This window comes from Cyprinus carpio, chromosome B7 (assembly GCF_018340385.1).
Source record: "Cyprinus carpio isolate SPL01 chromosome B7, ASM1834038v1, whole genome shotgun sequence".
NCBI classification, from domain to species: domain Eukaryota; kingdom Metazoa; phylum Chordata; class Actinopteri; order Cypriniformes; family Cyprinidae; genus Cyprinus; species Cyprinus carpio.
In genome coordinates this window covers 17,087,677-17,105,606 of record NC_056603.1, presented here as the reverse complement: position 1 = coordinate 17,105,606, position 17,930 = coordinate 17,087,677, and the positions used below count along the sequence as shown (strand labels likewise).

Here is a 17,930-nt window from a genome sequence, read left to right as displayed (position 1 = left end):
ACTTTTTAAAAGACAGTATACATATACATACAAAAAATATATCTGCCTTATGGGGAGACCATAAGATATTTTGTTGAACAACGGGGTGGGGGGTGGCTTGGGGGGTTGAGAACCACTGTTCTAATGGAAGGTTTATAGGAAATATATAGCTCTGCTGCATATTCAAGAACAATTCATTAGATTCAAGCTAAACAGAAGCAGTCTTAAAGTTTACGATCACTAATATTGTCAGTAATATTTCAATATTGCTTACATTACATTTATATGCACCACTGACATATAATAACCTCTTTTAAAATGGTTATGATTTTTAGTTATGCTTTTCTTATAAAATTAGGTAATTTGAAGAACCAAAAGAAAGACTTTCAAAAGATCACACTCACCTGATATTTATTTACTATAGCATTGCAATTTAGAATTTCTGCACCTAAAAGTGATCTTGTCCAAGTGTTTTTTCAAACAATGGATCATGCCATGTTTTATTTTTCAGAAATAGGTCTGAAATCTTTAACAGCATTAAAGGGATACTCCACCCCAAAATGAAAATTTTGTCATTAATCACTTACCCCAATGTCGTTCCAAACTTGTAAAAGCTACGTTTATCTTTGGAGCACAATTTAAGATATTCTGGATGAAAACCGGGAGGCACAGAAACACAGAAGAGACAGATTGTTGAATAAAGTAATTATTTTTATATTCTTTGCATATAGAATATAACAGCATATAAAAAGTATTCTCGTCACTTCATAAAATTCAGATTGAACCACTGATGGCAGATGGACTATTCTGACGATCTCTTTCATACTTTTCTAGACCTTAACATTGTTATTTACTTGGCAGTCTATGGGACAGTCACAAGCCTCCCGGTTTTCATCCAAAATATCTTAAATTGTGTTCCGAAGAAGAACAAAGCTTTTAGGGGTTTGGAACGACATGAGGGTAAGTGATTAATGACAAAATTTTCATTTTGGGGTAGAGTATCCCTTAAATGCTGTTTTCTATTAAAAAGATGTCTTGAGCATATTTGCATTAATTTTTTAGTTTTGTCTGTGAGATATTACTGTTCTAACTGTTGGATATTATTAAAGAAGTGTACTTTAGGTAATGCAGCCTATAGCGTTATTTATGAATGCAATAAGGCACTGAATTTTTAAATGACTTGATTGTGAATATGTGGATTTGCATGTGCACTCGTGACTCATACTACATATTGAAGTAGAAATCACAGAAATTTGAGATGGAATTTCGCACGATATGGATGCCTTGATTTTACTGGTTCTAACTTTCATACTCTACATGCTTAATAGAAACAGCTCACCAGCCATACCCAGACAATATAATCATCGGCTTTCCTACTTTCTCTCACAAAAAAAAATGCTGTTTCACTCCAGCGCTGCTTTTTTCACCCCTACTGAATTTGCAACTTTTCGTTGTAAATTCGTTTTTCAGGCGTTTTAAAACACAAGAACATCCCTGCATGAAATTTCCCTACTGTGGATCCCAGGCTGTTACATTAAGGCCTTCCCTCACTTCTACTAAACTGCCATGTCAAGTCACACAAAACTGTTACTAACTATTGGTTGTCTTCCATAGATGTTTGTGGATAACTTCCAGACAGCTAAAGAGGCTCTCAGTGCCGCCACGGCTCAGGCTGCAGAGAAAGCAGCTTCCAGTGTGAGGGATTTCGCTCAGAAGAGCTTCAGACTTGCCATGGACATCAGACTGAAGGCCCCCCTTATCATAATCCCTCAGTCCTCCACATCCCATAATGCATTTGTGGTTGACCTGGGTCTCATTACTGTGGGAAACAGCTTCTCACTGCTGGCAGCTGAGGGCTTCCCATTGCCTGCAGTTTTGGAGACCATGGATGTAAAACTCACACAACTCAAACTATCTAGGTACTAAAGAAAGCTGGAGAACTTTCCAGAATTCTCTAAATTAATTTACTTCAACTTATATATTTGAATTAGTTTCCAAGGCAACATTTATAATTTTCATTTAAGTTTTTTTAATGCAATATTTATGTTTTATTTCAGCTTTATTTAAATTAACAAAAATGTTTAATAGTAGTCTCGACTGTGCTACAGAATGATTAAGAGACAGCTCATTTTTTTTCTGATTTATTTTTTTGACCTTCTTTCTTCAGGACTGTTCTGAAGGGCAATGCTGCTCATTTAGATGTTGAGATTCTGGAGCCCATAAATCTAGAGCTTTTAGTCAAGCGTAATTTGGCTGCCACTTGGTACAACAAAATTCCTGGAATGGAGGTCAATGGAGTGCTTATGTCAATGAACGTGAGTTTCTCATGACGTTTTAGACGTGCAAGTGTTGAATCTAAAATCTAAAATGGGGCCTGATCAGAATTTTCAGGAGAGAAAACTAAAGATTGGTATTTTCTGGCTTCTGTAGATGGCTCTTGGCCAGGAGGATGTTGGGGTCCTCATGAGAATCCTAGCAGAGAACATTGGCGAGGGAAGCAGGGCTGCTGCAGTGGAGGGAATGAAAGCTTCTGCTAAAAGTATGAAAAGGTTTAACCTGTCAGTAATCTTTTCCATTAAAGTTGGTCTTTAAGGGCTTCATTTTACCCTCTTTTCTTCCACAGATGAAGCTGTAGATGAAGGACTCATCGAAACATTACCTGTGGGGACAGGGAGTCAACCAGAATTGACCAATGGTGCTTTCAGTGAAAATGTTGTCAATGTGCTGCTCAATTTTGAAATCAAGGAGGTGATTAAGCTCTCTTAAGTTCTCGTTTTCGGTTACAGTCATGACTCCAGATTTGGAGTGGATCTGGCATGAACTGAGAATCCTGTAACTTTCTCTTTGTAGGTTATGCTAAGGTTGAAAAAGTCCAAAAATGGGAAAGAGTGTCCCTTTTTGGTTCTCCATGTAGCTCAGCTTGGAATTGACACCAAAGTTCGAAAATACGACATGGAGGCTACAACATACATCAAAAACATCTCCATGAAGTGTCTAGAGTTCCTTGGTTTGTAGCACTTGGTTTTAAAACCTCACAGTACAAAGCAGCATTTTTTCATAAAAAAACAAAACAAAAAAAAACATAAATTTATTCATTTGAACTTTTTATTTATTTATTTGTCTTTGCAGATTCAAATGAAGAACCGCTCTGTATAATAAGTTCCTCCGCAGAGTCAGGAGCAGATCTTCTTAAAGTCAAGTATTTTAAGGTAACTACTTCTTTTTGAATTACACAAGCACACTCATTACACATTACACATGCAATTTGGCTTATAAATGAGCACTATTTATAAAACTTCCTACTCAAAAATTTGTTAAAAACCTCTTACATTAAGTTTTAAGTAACACCCTTTTAATCCATTGTAAAGTTGACTAGTGGCAGGGCATTTCATGTCTAGACAGGCTTCAGCTCTTACATTTTAACAATTTATTAAGGTCAGCACACAAATTCATATCGCGATCAAAGCATCAGGACAATTAGATCCAGCCTTTAGCCATCGCACTCTTTAGTGTTTGTGGGTTGGCTCTTCTTTTAATTCCTATGGGCCATTTCTCTCAAATGAGATAGCAGTGTCTGTTGCACGTGTGTACTGTTAAAAGTCTAGAGATATGAATGAATGCATTTCAATCAAGTTCTGAATAAATATATAGTTGTTGTCTATGTAATATTTGACACAACGGTAATAGATTAAAGATAGACACATGTAGACACAAAGAAGTAGCAGATGTTGAGAGCTTCCGGGACTCATGAGCGGAGATCTTAAATTTGTTTGATTCCTGTCTTTGTAGGCTGATCGAAATGGGCCCAACTTTGCAAGCCTTTACCAGAACACTGAGCAGAAGATCAATGTAAGCATCTGTAAACAAAGTTAAATAAAATCCTGTTTTGGAAATTGAGGCGTTAATTTCAAAAGAACTTTATATTGAAGGGGTTTAACATGCCTGTGTGTGTCTTTAGGTGGTGTTCTCCTCTCTAGACTTGATGTTGCACACTGAGGCTCTCCTCTCTACCATGGACTTCCTGTCTGCTGCCCTGTCCAACAGCAGTCTGCCCTCACCCGAGAGAGAGAGCAAAAAGAGTGAAGATATGAGAACTACCTCAGCTAAATCCAGTAAACACACGCATGCAATTGCTGAAACTGACAAACATGGACCCTTTGCACATGATTTAGGAATGAATTAATGAAGAACTGTTTCTGTCTCAGCTGCACTGAGTTCTCCCTCTGATGGCGATGTCATTGACCTGATGGTGAACATGCAGCTTGGTGCATTTAATGTGTTGGTTCGTGACCAAAAGAGTAACATGGCAGACATCAAAATTCAGGGTGAGAATGCATTCTTATTTTGAAAATGTACTTGTGTATTATTATTATATAACAGTTACTGCATCACTGCTACTGTTTAGAATAAAAAATAATGCAGGATCTTCTTTAAGATGTAAATATTTAGTAAATATATTTTATTATATATTTCTATTTTATTTTGATTAAATAATTATATAATGTAATATTATATGCCAAATATAGTACAAATAAAAAAATTATGTGTAATTATTGTGCTTTTTATTATACCGTATAGAATTATATTTCTGACATAGTTTTAATTTATGGTGTATTGGTTTGCTTATACAGTATCTATTTCTTGATTATTCTGAGGCTTGTTTTGTTGGTTAGCTGATTTTATAAATCTTCTCCTTAGGTTTGGACGGTTCACCACACAACAACAAAACCCACAAAAAAAATAAATCAAACCTCTGCCCTACTCCACCATCAAAAAAATGGATACTAAAACAAAACAAATGAACACAATAAAGCTATACCACTAGAGCACATTTTAACCATTTACTATTCTTTATACATCTTAATTTCTATCTACTTTGGCTTAGGGCTGGGCGATATGGCCAAAAAAATGATCACGATAAAATTTTTCATATCAGTCGATATCGATAATTATCACAATAAATTTCAAATCTTTATTTCTTTCATGTTTAAAGGTAGACTTTTGTTCCTAAGTGAAATGTGTAGAAAGCAGACTGTTATTTGTGGTTTTAAACTAGTTTTTTTTTTGTCAGAATATGACAAACACTTTACGTTTAATTTTTTTTTTTTTTTTTACACTTTAACAGTCATATTTCCTTAACAAAAAATATCTTAATAGAAAACTGAATTTCTTAGTTTCTGCATGTTCTAATGAGTCATATTATTGTGAAGCAGTTTGTATTGCCTGTATTTGATCTGCAGTATTAATGATATTAACATGTTTTTTGTTTCTTAGAAATGCACATTTGACAGTAGCTTGAATTGAAAGTAGTAGTAGCTTGAGTTAGGATGCAGATGCAAATTTATGTTCGTTATAAAAAACAGTACATGTAAAAATTGTAACAACCTAATTTTTATAAGGTAAAATGAATTATTCTTACTGTATGAGGTTTAAACATATTGAACATTTATCAAACTCTTATCGTTTTATCGATAATAATAATAATATTGCAATAATCATCGTTATCGTTTTTTCGCCCAGTCCTGCTTTGGCTTTTGTATAAACAAAGTACAACAATAGTGCATTAAAGTAAAATGAACTGCAATATCTGTTGTTTATTTTGGGTTATTTTTGGTTCTCTAGGCCATCTCCATCGTAGGCGATGAGGTGTTCAGCTTCAGCATGAGTCTGACACCCAAAGCCACTGAGGGGGCTGGGTATACAGATACTTCAAAGGTTGATGGCAAAGTGAAACTCAACGTGGGCTGTATTCAAGTGGTCTACCTTCACAAATTTGTCATGTCATTACTGGTGAGTTTAAATTGCACACGTGGCCTCTCTGCTGATTCAAACACACTAGCTTACTTCTACTTTTTCTCTCCACAGAATTTCAGTAATAACTTCCAGACAGCTAAAGAGGCTCTCAGTGCCGCCACGGCTCAGGCCGCAGAGAAAGCAGCTTCCAGTGTGAGGGATTTCGCTCAGAAGAGTTTCAGACTTGCCATGGACATCAGACTGAAGGCCCCCCTTATCATAATCCCTCAGTCCTCCACATCCCATAATGCTGTGGAGGCGGACCTGGGTCTCATTACTGTGAGAAACAGCTTCTCTCTGCTCCCAGTGGAAGGTCGTCCGCTGCCTGCTGTCATAGATAATATGGATATACAGCTCACACAGCTAAAACTGTCCAGGTAGCCCACTGCCACAAAGCTTATCTAGGATTTTCAGACTTATATTATATCCAATATGTGTCCATTTAAAGATCTGATAATTCATTCATTCATGAATTTTCAAAGCCCACATTCTAGCTGACCATTATACAACTCTATATGTGTTTCCTCCTATAAATGCTTGTTTGTTTGTTATCCTCAGAATTTCCATGGAGCAGGACTCAAATCAGCCTAGTTCAAAACTGTTGGAGCCAGTCAACCTTGTGCTGTCTGTTAAACGTAACCTGGCGGCATCATGGTACCAGAAGATGGCTGCCATAGAGGTGGATGGAGATCTGAAGCCCATGAAGGTCTGTTCACATAATGTCAGGACGTAGTCTCAGCTTTTAAAGTCACATTTCATGCAGACTTTAAATGAAGCCTGTGGAAATTTGTTTTGGCTGGTCCATTTCTGGGATCTGGTTGTAATTAATGTCATTTATAATTATAGAGTTGGAGTGATTGTGGGAAAATTAATGAAGGTTTTCACATTTTCTGACTCCGTTCCAGGTGGCTCTGAGTCAAGATGACCTGACTGTCCTTCTGCGGATTCTGATGGAGAACATCGGAGAGGCGAGCAGTGTTCAATCTGACACACCGATCGACACAGAGGCAGCCCTCAAACAAGAGAGTCTGCTTGTCAGAGCACGTACAGCGACTGGTGAGGGAAGACACACACAGATGTTTTGTATAGTAATCCTTCTCTTAGAGCAAAAACTCAGTGGATGGTCTTGATTTGTGTGTGTTTTGTGTAGGCACTGAGATTGTGGAGAAGCTGTCTGAAAGTAAACTGAGGGACACAGAGCTGCTGGAGAGTGTCAAATTCAGCTTTAATGTGGAGTCCCTTGGCCTTACTCTCTACAGTAATGATCCTGCACAGGTGTGTATGGAGCCTACAGATTCATGAATATCAGTGACACTCATTCAAGTCCACTGATAAAGAAAGTGAGTGTTATATCTGTCCCCCTTTTTCTTTAGCCCTCTGTACATAAGGAGCCGTTGTGTTTAGGTGAATTTATGCTGTGTAAAATGAAGACTTCAGGCAAAATGTTTAGTAACGGTAACATGGAGGTCTCCACCATCCTCACCACATGCACGCTGGATGACAGACGGAGCGGTATTCAGAGAGTCACATCCAGGTGATTTACACATATTTAGATTAAGATTTTTCATGTAAATTTAATTAAGATTTCGCAAAAAAAAAAAAAAAAAAATTATGTGACTGACTGTAGTAACTGTCGCTGAAAATTCTGTTTTTCCATCACAGGGTTAAAATGCATTTTTAAATATATTAAAATGAAAAGCAGTTTTTTAATTGTAATAATATTTCACAATATTACAGTTTTTACTATAACTGTTTTTCATCAAATAAGTGCATCCGTCATGCAACTTTTTTTTACATGTTTTTTTCTTAATTGTAAGAGTCTTATTTCAAGGCCTCACCACTCTGGTCTGATCGCATTATTTTTCTTCACAGAATGCTGGGAAGGCGTGATGAGGAGACAACAGAGCCCATGATTGATGTTACGTACTCTCAGAGTGCGGATGAGCGCTCGGTAGTCGCTGTGCTGCAGAAGCTCTATTTGTGTGCTAGCGTGGAGTTCCTGTTGGCTGTGGCCGACTTTTTTGTGCAAGCCCTGCCTACGAGTCCACCTACACAGAGAGACAAATCCAATCAGCTGCCACTCAAATATGTCTCAGAGCCCAAAATCCAGAGTGAACCTAAAGCAGGTATGAATGCAACTGCTAAAAGAATGGTTGTTTCTCACAGTTAGAAAAAACAGGAAATGTCAGGGGATTTCAAAAAATGTGATTTTGAGACCTGGAAAGGGCAAAATAAATTATTTGATATTTTATCTATCATCAACTTCAGCTCTGAGAACCAGGCTGCAAGCAGTTGTGGTGGACCCAGAGGTTGTGTTTGTGGCTAACCTGATGAAGGCAGACGCTCCTGCACTGGTAGCCTCATTCCAGTGTGCTTTTAGCCTGCTGTCTGAAGACTCTGGACAGGCCATGGAGGCAAACGTCAGAAGCCTCAAAGTGCTTGCCTGCCCCTTTATCAGGATGGAGGGTGACAAAGCCGAGACCACCGTATGCTTACTGATTTCTACTAATGTCTTTCTGTTTTAACAGGAATACATTTTTATGCTTATTTTGTGTTTTAAGAGGCACAGTGAAAAATATATTGCAGTTTATGTAATTGCAATTTTCTGTAATGCTTTGCAAATCATGAATTTGTTTTTCCTGCAGGTGCTGAGACCATGCTCTGTTAAACTTGAGACCAAAATGCCAACCAATGCCCCATTAACCGGTTCAGTAACTGTAGAGGAGGTCATAGTGAAAGTGGGTGTTAGCTCTTTGTCATATTAATATTTTTGTTAAAGGAATATGTATTCTAGCATTTCAAATGTTTGGGGTTGGTAAGATTTTTTTTAGTGTTTTTAAAATAAGTCTCTTATGCTTACCAAGGCTGCATTTATTTGATATTCTTTTAAAATACAGTAAATATAAAAAATATTATATTTTAATATCCTATTTTATATAATATAATATTTATATATATATATATATATATATATATATATATATATATATATATATATATATATATATATATATATATATATATATATATATTTGAAATATTACATTTAATATATTTTAGCAATTAATATATATTTAATATATTTTAACATTTATTTCTTTTCTTATTTCTTTGATGGTGAAGCTGATTTTTTTATAAGCAGTTACTTTTTTAATAAGCCATTACGTCTTCAGTGTCACATGATCCTTCAGAAATCACTCTGATATGCTAATTTGGTGCTCAAGAAACATTTCTTATTATTGTCAGTATTAAAAACAGTTGTGCCGTTTAATATTTTTGTGGCAACGATGATAAATGTTTTTTTAGAAGTCAAAGTATTTTTTTAAAATAGAAATCTTTTGTAACTGTCTTTACTGTCACTTTTTGATTTATATATTGCATCCTTGCTAAAGAAAAATATTAATTTATGTTGAAAAATCTGACTGATCTCAAACTTTTGAACTGTAGTGTATTCTCTCCCTATATTTTGTGGTGTACCAAGACACTGTTACTGTATTTCAAGATCATGTGAACTTATTTGAACTTAGTTATTTTCTGTGTAAATATATCCAATACTGTTCAAACATCTCATGTTTTCATTACATATCCCAGGAATATATTCATCTAATCTGTGTTGAACTAACATTTTTTTTTCTCTCTGTCTTGCTCTCTAAATCTCTCCTATCATTCTTAACACTGTCATTACCATCACGGCGGCCATGGCACCCAAACCTAAAGAAGAGCCATCACAGCAGACGTCAGATGACCTAAACAGCCTCTGGTCTTTGATGAGTGTCGCTAATGCAAACTACTGGTTCCTTGGTGTGGATACAGCCTCCGAGGTCACTGAGAGCTTCAAGGATGTGGACTGCAGTAAGGATGGAGAGAGCTTTGAGATGAACGTGAAGGTGGTGCAGGTCACGCTGGAGTCAGGTTTGGGGCATCGGACTGTTCCTCTGCTGCTTGCGGAGTCGTCATTTACTGGTACTGCTCAGAACTGGTCTTCGTTGCTCAGTGTCTCTGCAGATATGACACTTGAGGTAAATTACTTCAATGAGGCTCATGCCATTTGGGAGCCACTTCTTGAGAGAGTGGACAGTGGGAGACGAAGGTGGAACCTTAAATTGGATGTAAGCAGAATTGCTACTCTTTTTTTCACTTTTGCATACAAACGTAAATCCACATTCCCACCCTGTCAGATAGCTTGCAGTTTGTTCTGTTGGTGATTATTTGTTTGTGTTTCTGTGTGTAGATGAAGAATAACCCTGTTCATGATAAAAGTCCAGTTCCTGGGGATGATTTCATTATGTTGCCAGACCCTCGCACAGCCATCACCATATGCTCCAAAGACACCATGAACATCACAGTGTCCAAGTGCTGCCTCAGTGTCTTCAACAACCTGGCGAAGGTAAACCATTCAGTCCGAAGAACAGCATTGACACACAAAAACCATGCATTTTCCGAGCATGCAATATCATTGTATCATTATTCACTTTTCCAATACATACATAATGCAGGATTTCTTTTTACTTAAACCTAAATTTTGAAATTGAATAAGTATTGCTATTTGTTGTTTTCTTTTTAATGGTGTGATATTCACAGGCTGTTAAATGTATACTACTGTTCAAAAGTTGGGGTCAGTAAGGAAGATTTTTTTTTTAAATATTTTAATTTGCAAGGGCACATTAAATTGATCAAAAGTGCCAGTAAACTAATTTAGAATGTTTCAAAAGATTTCTATTTCAAAGCATGCTTTTCCTTAGAACTATTTATCCGATAATCCTGAAAAAACAATTGTATCTCAGTTTGCACAAAAATATTAAGCAGCATGACTGGTTTCAACATTAATAATAAAAAATGTTTCTTGAGCGCCAAATCAGCATATTAGAATGATTTCTGAAGGGTCATGTGACACTGAAGTCTGGAGTAATGATGCTGAAAATTCAGCTTTGCGGTAACACTTTATTTTAAGGTCTAATTCTATTAACTAGTTGCTTATGAGCATGCATATTATTATCATATTGGCTGTTTATAAGTACTTATAAAGCACATATTAATGCTTTATTCTGCATGATCATATTTTATATCTCCTAATCCTACCCCATCCCTAAACTTAACAACTACCTTTACCTTACTAACTATTAATAAGCAGCAAATTAGGAGTTTATTGAGGCAAAAGTTGTAGTTAATAACTAGATAATAGTGAGAATTGGTCCCTAAACTAAAGTATGACCAGCTTTGCCATCACAGGAATAAATTACATTTTAAAACATATTAAAATAGAAAACAGTTATTTCAATGTTTTACAATGTTTACTGTATTTTTGATCAAATAAATGCAGCTTTAGTGAGCATAAGAGACTTCTTTCCAAAACATTTAAAAAAAATCTTACCAACCCCAAACCTTTGAAAGGTATTGCATGTTATACATAATAAAGATAAAATTTCTCTCTTGTCAGGCTTTCTCAGAGAGCACAGCCTCCACGTTTGACCATTCTCTGAAGGAGAAATCCCCGTACACCATCCGCAATGCATTAGGCATTCCTCTCATTGTGCAGCACAGTGCTAACCTGCGTTTGACTGGCTCATCCGCACCGGGTAAACTTCACGAATTGGCCGTGGATAAAAGTGTGGATTTAGAACATACATCCTTTGAGCGTTCATCACGACTGTCTGCCCTGCAGAGGCAGGAAAGCTGCTTATTCAATCTCAGCATAGGTCAGTAACAAGGACAATATACACCTCGTAAACTGTACAAATGCTTTGGGTTGTGCCTCAAAAACTAGTGAGCTGCCTACCTATTTGTTCAATTACCTTAATATTTCTTTTAATATATAGTCTATAATTTTTAGGTCATGAATTACAGGTAAATGCAGTACGCTAACCCTAATCGTAAATGTCCCTTAGTTCCCTCAGGTTACAGTGAGATTTCAAATATCCCTTTGGGTAAGCCTGGCCGTAGACTGTATAATATCAGAGGACCCATGCAACAGGATGCTGTGTCTGTACTGCTTCAGATCGATGCCAGTGAGGGCAACAAGGTCATCACAGTACGGTCCCCCCTACAGGTTCGTCTGCTCACTTTACCTGCAGAGTGCATACATCTGTTCACCTGTCTGGATAAAGAAATCATTAGTGAAAACGACCTTGTTAAAATCATGGTAACGTTGATTTCTTTTTTTTATGTGTTATCAGATAAAGAACCATTTCTGTGTGCCATTTGCCATCCTGAAGTATTCTCCTGAACTTGGAGGGATGGTGAATGTAGGGGTTGCTGAGCCTGAGAAGGAGTGTCATGTTCCTCTAGAAGCTTACAGGTATAGATGGAGGAGAAGTGTAATTACATATTCTGTTCCAGTGAATTTTGCCCTCACATGAGTCAGATATCATGAGGAGCACCTGTAAAGATCTGTGACTCCTGCTGTAGCTGAAAACGTAATATTATGAATATATGTTTTTTTGTCGTTCTTATTTGCAGGCAGTATACTGTAAAATAAATTACCTGTACTTTTTTGTGCTTTATGTTGTAACTTTCTGTGCTCTATGTGTCACTTTAGGAGTCAGTTGTTCTTGCTGCCTGTCGGTCCTTTAGAAGATGTGTATCGTACGTCCACCACATGCATCACATGGAAGGAGCAGGTTCACGTGAGCTCAGAGGTTTGCGCAGTGCTGCAGTGCCCTGCCATGGACAGCAGCTTCCTGCCACTGGTGGTGAACACACTGGCCGTGCCTGATGACCTCAGCCATATTGCCAGCCACGGGGAAGGGGACTGGGACCCTGCTTATGTCATCCACCTGCACCCAGCTGTCACGCTCAAAAACCTGCTGCCTTACTCAATACGCTACTTGCTGGAGGTGCAGAATAATGCAGTTTCAATACACAAATGCTAGAACACATTCGGCATACACTTTGTCTCAAATGTTGGGGTTTTGTATGATTTTTTTTTTTTTATGTATTTTAAAATGTCATTTTTTTTCTTTGATGGCAAATCTGAATTTTCAGCAGCCATAACTGTAGTCTTTAGTATCACATGATCCTTCAGAAATCATTCGAATATGCTGCTGTTGGTGCTTGAATATTCAGAATTCTTTTATGAATAGAAATTTCAAAAGAACAGCATTTTTTTATTTTTTTATTGAAGTCTTTTGTAACATAAATATCTTTACTGTCCCTTTCAAACTATTTAATGCACCCTTGCTGAATAAAAGTATACATTTCTTTTGGGGAAAAAAAAATCTAACTGACCCCAAACATTTGTGCATGACATTCATATTGATTATACAATCAGTATTAATTAATACCAGTTTAATATTAGCCAGTGGTCATTTATTAAAACCAAAACATGTCTCTCACAGGGTTCTGCTGACTTCTGTGAGCTTCAGGAGGGAAGCGTGGCGGATGTGCTGAACTCAAATGTTGGTGGTGAAATAATTGAGCTTGTTTTGATCAAGTACCAAGGTCGCAACTGGACTGGACGTATGAGAATCAGCAGAGAAATGCCTGAGTTCTTGTCCATCTGCTTCACCTGCGACTCACCAGAAGGACTGACCGTGGACCTGTGGGTGCATGTGTCTCGATTGAGTGGCAAAATGGTCCTCTCTGTTTACAGTCCGTACTGGATCATCAATAAGACGTCCCGTGTGCTACAGTATCGTGCAGAGGATACATGTGTGAAACACCCATCCAACTTCAGGGATGTAATTCTGTTCTCCTTCAAAAAGAAGAATTTCTTCAGCAAGAATAAGGTCAGATTGGGCTCTTTGGCAGTGTTTGATGGATTTACCTGTTCTGCCATATTAGCCAAATATCTCAAATAATAAAATCATGGATGCTGACATGAACCTTAAAGGTGCTGTATGTAAGATTCTGACTCTACTAAAGCATAAAAATACCATAATATGTTTGCAGATATTTAAGAAACAAGTTAACATACTTGCTTGTCTGAAAAACAATGCTACAGTCAGTTATTCTCCTTTGAAAATGGGCGTTCTGGGCCAGAATGTCGGCCTTTGTATTGGTTTGTGAAACCCACCCACTGCGAGTTTACCCAATTGTATTTCGGCACCCCGGGTTGCCAGTGCGTGGAAAACACAGTGTATTTCATTTCATTCATTGTCAAGTGCGCTCGTTCCTGTTTGTGTCGTCAATCTGGCAACATGCATGTGTGTCAAGTCTGAGGAGGAGGGGCCGGGTGAAAAAAACCCTCTCCAATATTTTGAATTTGGACTGCTAAACCTAGGTCAACCACTCGGTGTCAATCCTACACACAGGACCTTTAATGTGATTGGTCTGTAATTGCCATAAAGCCATGTTTTACCTGTAGTTTTTAATAGTAATTCATAAATTTGCATTCTGCTCTTCCTTTCAGCTGCAGCTCTGTGTGTCCACCAGCTCATGGTCCGATGGCTTCTCGCTGGACACTGTTGGCAGCTATGGATGTGTCCGTTGTCCAGACAAAAACGGGGACTACTTAGTAAATGCTTTAGACATTTAATGAAATAAGAGTAACTTTAAGTAAACATTAGATGCCAGCAAATGTAATCAAAATGTAAAAATGAAAATTAACTTGTTGGAAATCTCTTTGATGTCCAGGTTGGGGTCAGCATCCAGATGAGCAGCTTTAACCTGACACGGATTGTTACCATGAGTCCTTTCTACACGCTAGTCAATAAGTCCTTGTTTGAGCTGGAGGTCGGGGAGGTGCAAAACAACAATGGTTTTGACTGCAAGTGGCACTACATCTCCTCCACTGAGGTCGGCACGGAATTCATTTTTTATCAAAGGCAGAAGTATTCCCACAGTATTTGTGTTGAGTGTATGATTGTGTGTGTTACAGTGCTTGCCTTTCTGGCCTGAGGCCAGCACGGGGAAGCTGTGTGTACGAGTTGTGGGATCTGAATCTAGCTCCAAATCGTTCTTCTTCAACAAGCAGGACAATGGAACTCTGCTGCGCATGGAACAGGTGAACATGATCTGCCTGGAAACATGATGCTAAATATACTTTATTAAACCATATTGATCACTTAATTCTAATCTTGGTTCCCATCAGTGTGGTGGTGTAATAGTGGATGTGAACATCTCAGACCACTCCACTGTCATCAGCTTCACCGATTACTATGATGGAGCTGCACCTGCTTTGGTTGTCAATCACACACCTGCAGCCACTGTCAACTTCAGACAGAGGTAAGCACCGCTTCAATATTTCACTTCGTATAACAGATGAATGAAAAGTCTGAAGATGTCTGACTGAGTAGAAAGTCTAGGGTTGGCACGATACCTAGGTTTTTAGTATTCAATAGTAGCAAACCGCAGTTTCACAAATATCTTTACCAGTTTTGATACCATAGCAAAAACTAATTTCTATTAAAAACATTGTTTTATCTAAAAGTTAAATATTAATTCTGAAAGTATGTGCAAAGAAATACTTGAACAGTACATTGCCTTGTTTTAATTGATTTATTTATGATTAAGTCAGTAGTAATAAGACAGACAAAACAAATTTCAAACAAAATTTAAAAAGTTTGGGGTCAGTTGGATTTTTAGTAAGAAATTATTATTAAGAAATTATTATTTATGCTTTAAATTGATCAAAATTGTTCCAAAACATTTAAAATGTTACAGAATGTTTAAATAAATGATGTTCTTTTAAAATTTCTATTCATTAAATAATCCTGAAAAAGTATTTATCACTATTTCCACACAAATATTAAGCACCACAGCTCTTCTTCAACATTGATGATAATAATAATAAATGTTTCCTAAATACATTAAAATGATTTCTGAAGGATCATGTGACACTATATATTGTAGTAAAGTGGAATAAAAATTCAGGTTTGGCATCACAGGAATTAATTACGTTTGTAAAACATATTCAAATAGAATATATTTTAGTTTGGCTAGATTTAAACAGTGTAATGCACAGATTCAATACAGTATTTTGACACATTTGTAACCTGGCTGTTTTCATACATTCATTTTATACAAACCAAGCACCAAGACACCCAAGCTATTCGATGTACACCTGCATGATTATAAGGCACAAATGCTCCTTTTTATCAACTGGTGCCAGAGTAACGGTACTTTTGACATCTGTGCACTTCAGAATTAAGAAGATCACTTATGGAGATCATCTTCTGATTGAGTGTTTTCTTTTGGAGTGTGTGAATATGTTTCCTGTCTGTAATCAGTGTCTGTGTCTCTGTGCTTGTACAGAGGCTGTGAGGAGTCTTGGGCACTGAGACCAGGTGAAGCTCAGCGTTTTGCATGGGATGATCCAGCAGGGGTGCGGAAGCTTTGCTGGAGCTGTCAAGACCACAGCGGAGAACTGGACCTTGTAAAGGTTAGAGAGGGATGCTGGGTTAGTGAATCTAAAAATCTGCTAATATTACTGGTCATGTAATTCCCATGTTGATTTCTTTAGGATGAGTGTGGGCAGTTTGCTTACAGCAGCTTAGTTCAGATACACTGGGTGTCCTTCCTGGACGGCCGACAGCGGGTGCTGATCTTCACTGAGGATGTTGGCATAGTCTCAAAAGCCCGGCAGGCAGAGGAGCTGGAGCAATTCCAGCAAGAAGTCAACATCTCATTAAAGAACCTGGGCTTGTCACTCATCAACAATGACATCAGGCAGGAGATAGCATACGTTGGAATCACCAGGTGATATACCCACACCCAGCAACCATAAGTCTTGCTGTAAACTGATGACTCATTTATAGTTATTATTGATTTTTAAAGGGGAACATAAATGCCACTCTTGTGCAAGTTGTTTGTTGTTGATTAAGAATGATTGAATTGTGTTTTTAAGTCTGGTGTGGTTTGGGAGATGAGACCGAAGAACCGCTGGAAGTCCTTTAACCACAAAAACATTGGACTGCTGGAGAAAGCCTACCAGAACTACGTCAACAGCAAGACTGAACCAGGCTGGACTAGACTAGAAACTGGCCTAGAGGCAATAAAGGATTTTATCAAAATTATGTTTGATTATTAAGATAATTACACTGCTTATCACATTCTTTTTTTGTCTTTATTGAAACAGGTGAACTTTGGAAGATTGCCCATGTTGATGAGACAGCCATTTTCCTGCTCTATCAGGAGAAACTTCCTGCCTGGCATTTGTATTGAGTTGAAACAGTCCCCTCACCAGAGGAGTTTACGTGCACAGCTCTATTGGCTACAGGTAACGCCCACACACAATGTACTTGTTGAATATCACACTTCCGTCATTTTTGGCATTTGTTCAGTTGCTATGTGCACCGTTTATTTGTTCCAGGTGGATAATCAGCTGCCGGGAGCTATATTTCCGACTGTGTTTCATCCTGTTCCTCTTCCAAAATCTATTGTTCAAGACTCAGGTACAAGCACCAGTTAGTATATGAATGCTCCATCTAAGTGCACATTTCGAGTGAGTGGACATGAACACGATATATCTTACCTTTTGTCTTTAGAACCGAAGCCGTTTTTTGACGTTTGCATCATCACAAGGTTTAATGAGCACAGCCAAGTCATGCAGTTTAAGTAAGTGATGGTGCACAGATTACATTATCTACTCGCTGTGTCACATCTAATAAAACTGTCTCACAATGTCTCACTAAATTAAAATCTGAGTTACACTCAGCAAATCAATTAACTGTATCAAATTCTTTAATGAAGTAAAATGATCTTGTGTGAAATCTAAACCAATGTGGTATTAATCCAATGTTTCTCTTGATCTTAAAAACTAATATACACAAATATACACTACTGTTTAAAAGTTTGGGGTCAGTTAGATTTTTTTTTTAAAGAAATGAATACTTTTATTCAACAAGAATGGTTTAAAATCATCAATTACAAAAATATATTTCAAATACATGCTGTTCTTTTGAACTTCCTGTTCACCCAAAAATCCTGACAATTTTCACAGTATTACTGTTTTAAATACATGTAGCCTTAGTGAGCATAAAAGATTTCTTTCAGAAACATAAAAAAAATCATATTGATCACACAGCCTTTTAATGGTAATGTTAGAAAATAGTGTAATAAAGGAAAAGTAGATCCAACCTTTGACTGGTATTGTTATTTTTTCTGAAGGTACTTTATGGCATTAGTGCAGGAGATGGCAGTGAAGATCGATCAGGGCTTCTTGGGAGCAATTCTCGCCCTGTTTAACCCAGCTACCGACACCCAGGATACTAAAGAGAAGG

General features: G+C 37.4%; 1 protein-coding gene across 1 annotated transcript in view; it reads left to right on the top strand.

Moving 5' to 3' along the window:
* Positions 1-17,930, top strand: part of LOC109088841 (vacuolar protein sorting-associated protein 13C-like) — a 53,731-nt gene that overhangs the window by 26,046 nt on the left and 9,755 nt on the right. Inside the window, 36 exon segments of the mRNA XM_042727587.1 lie at positions 1,594-1,898; positions 2,147-2,294; positions 2,410-2,518; positions 2,603-2,727; positions 2,830-2,986; positions 3,109-3,188; positions 3,769-3,828; positions 3,938-4,091; positions 4,185-4,378; positions 5,602-5,769; positions 5,845-6,149; positions 6,331-6,478; positions 6,678-6,828; positions 6,923-7,047; positions 7,146-7,306; positions 7,645-7,898; positions 8,041-8,258; positions 8,418-8,510; positions 9,426-9,881; positions 10,004-10,159; positions 11,210-11,468; positions 11,658-11,818; positions 11,946-12,067; positions 12,308-12,605; positions 13,107-13,496; positions 14,120-14,224; positions 14,344-14,505; positions 14,588-14,713; positions 14,801-14,934; positions 15,964-16,090; positions 16,172-16,404; positions 16,552-16,699; positions 16,787-16,927; positions 17,021-17,102; positions 17,196-17,265; positions 17,818-17,929. Of these exon segments, the coding sequence (XP_042583521.1) occupies positions 1,594-1,898; positions 2,147-2,294; positions 2,410-2,518; positions 2,603-2,727; positions 2,830-2,986; positions 3,109-3,188; positions 3,769-3,828; positions 3,938-4,091; positions 4,185-4,378; positions 5,602-5,769; positions 5,845-6,149; positions 6,331-6,478; positions 6,678-6,828; positions 6,923-7,047; positions 7,146-7,306; positions 7,645-7,898; positions 8,041-8,258; positions 8,418-8,510; positions 9,426-9,881; positions 10,004-10,159; positions 11,210-11,468; positions 11,658-11,818; positions 11,946-12,067; positions 12,308-12,605; positions 13,107-13,496; positions 14,120-14,224; positions 14,344-14,505; positions 14,588-14,713; positions 14,801-14,934; positions 15,964-16,090; positions 16,172-16,404; positions 16,552-16,699; positions 16,787-16,927; positions 17,021-17,102; positions 17,196-17,265; positions 17,818-17,929 (6,237 nt within the window).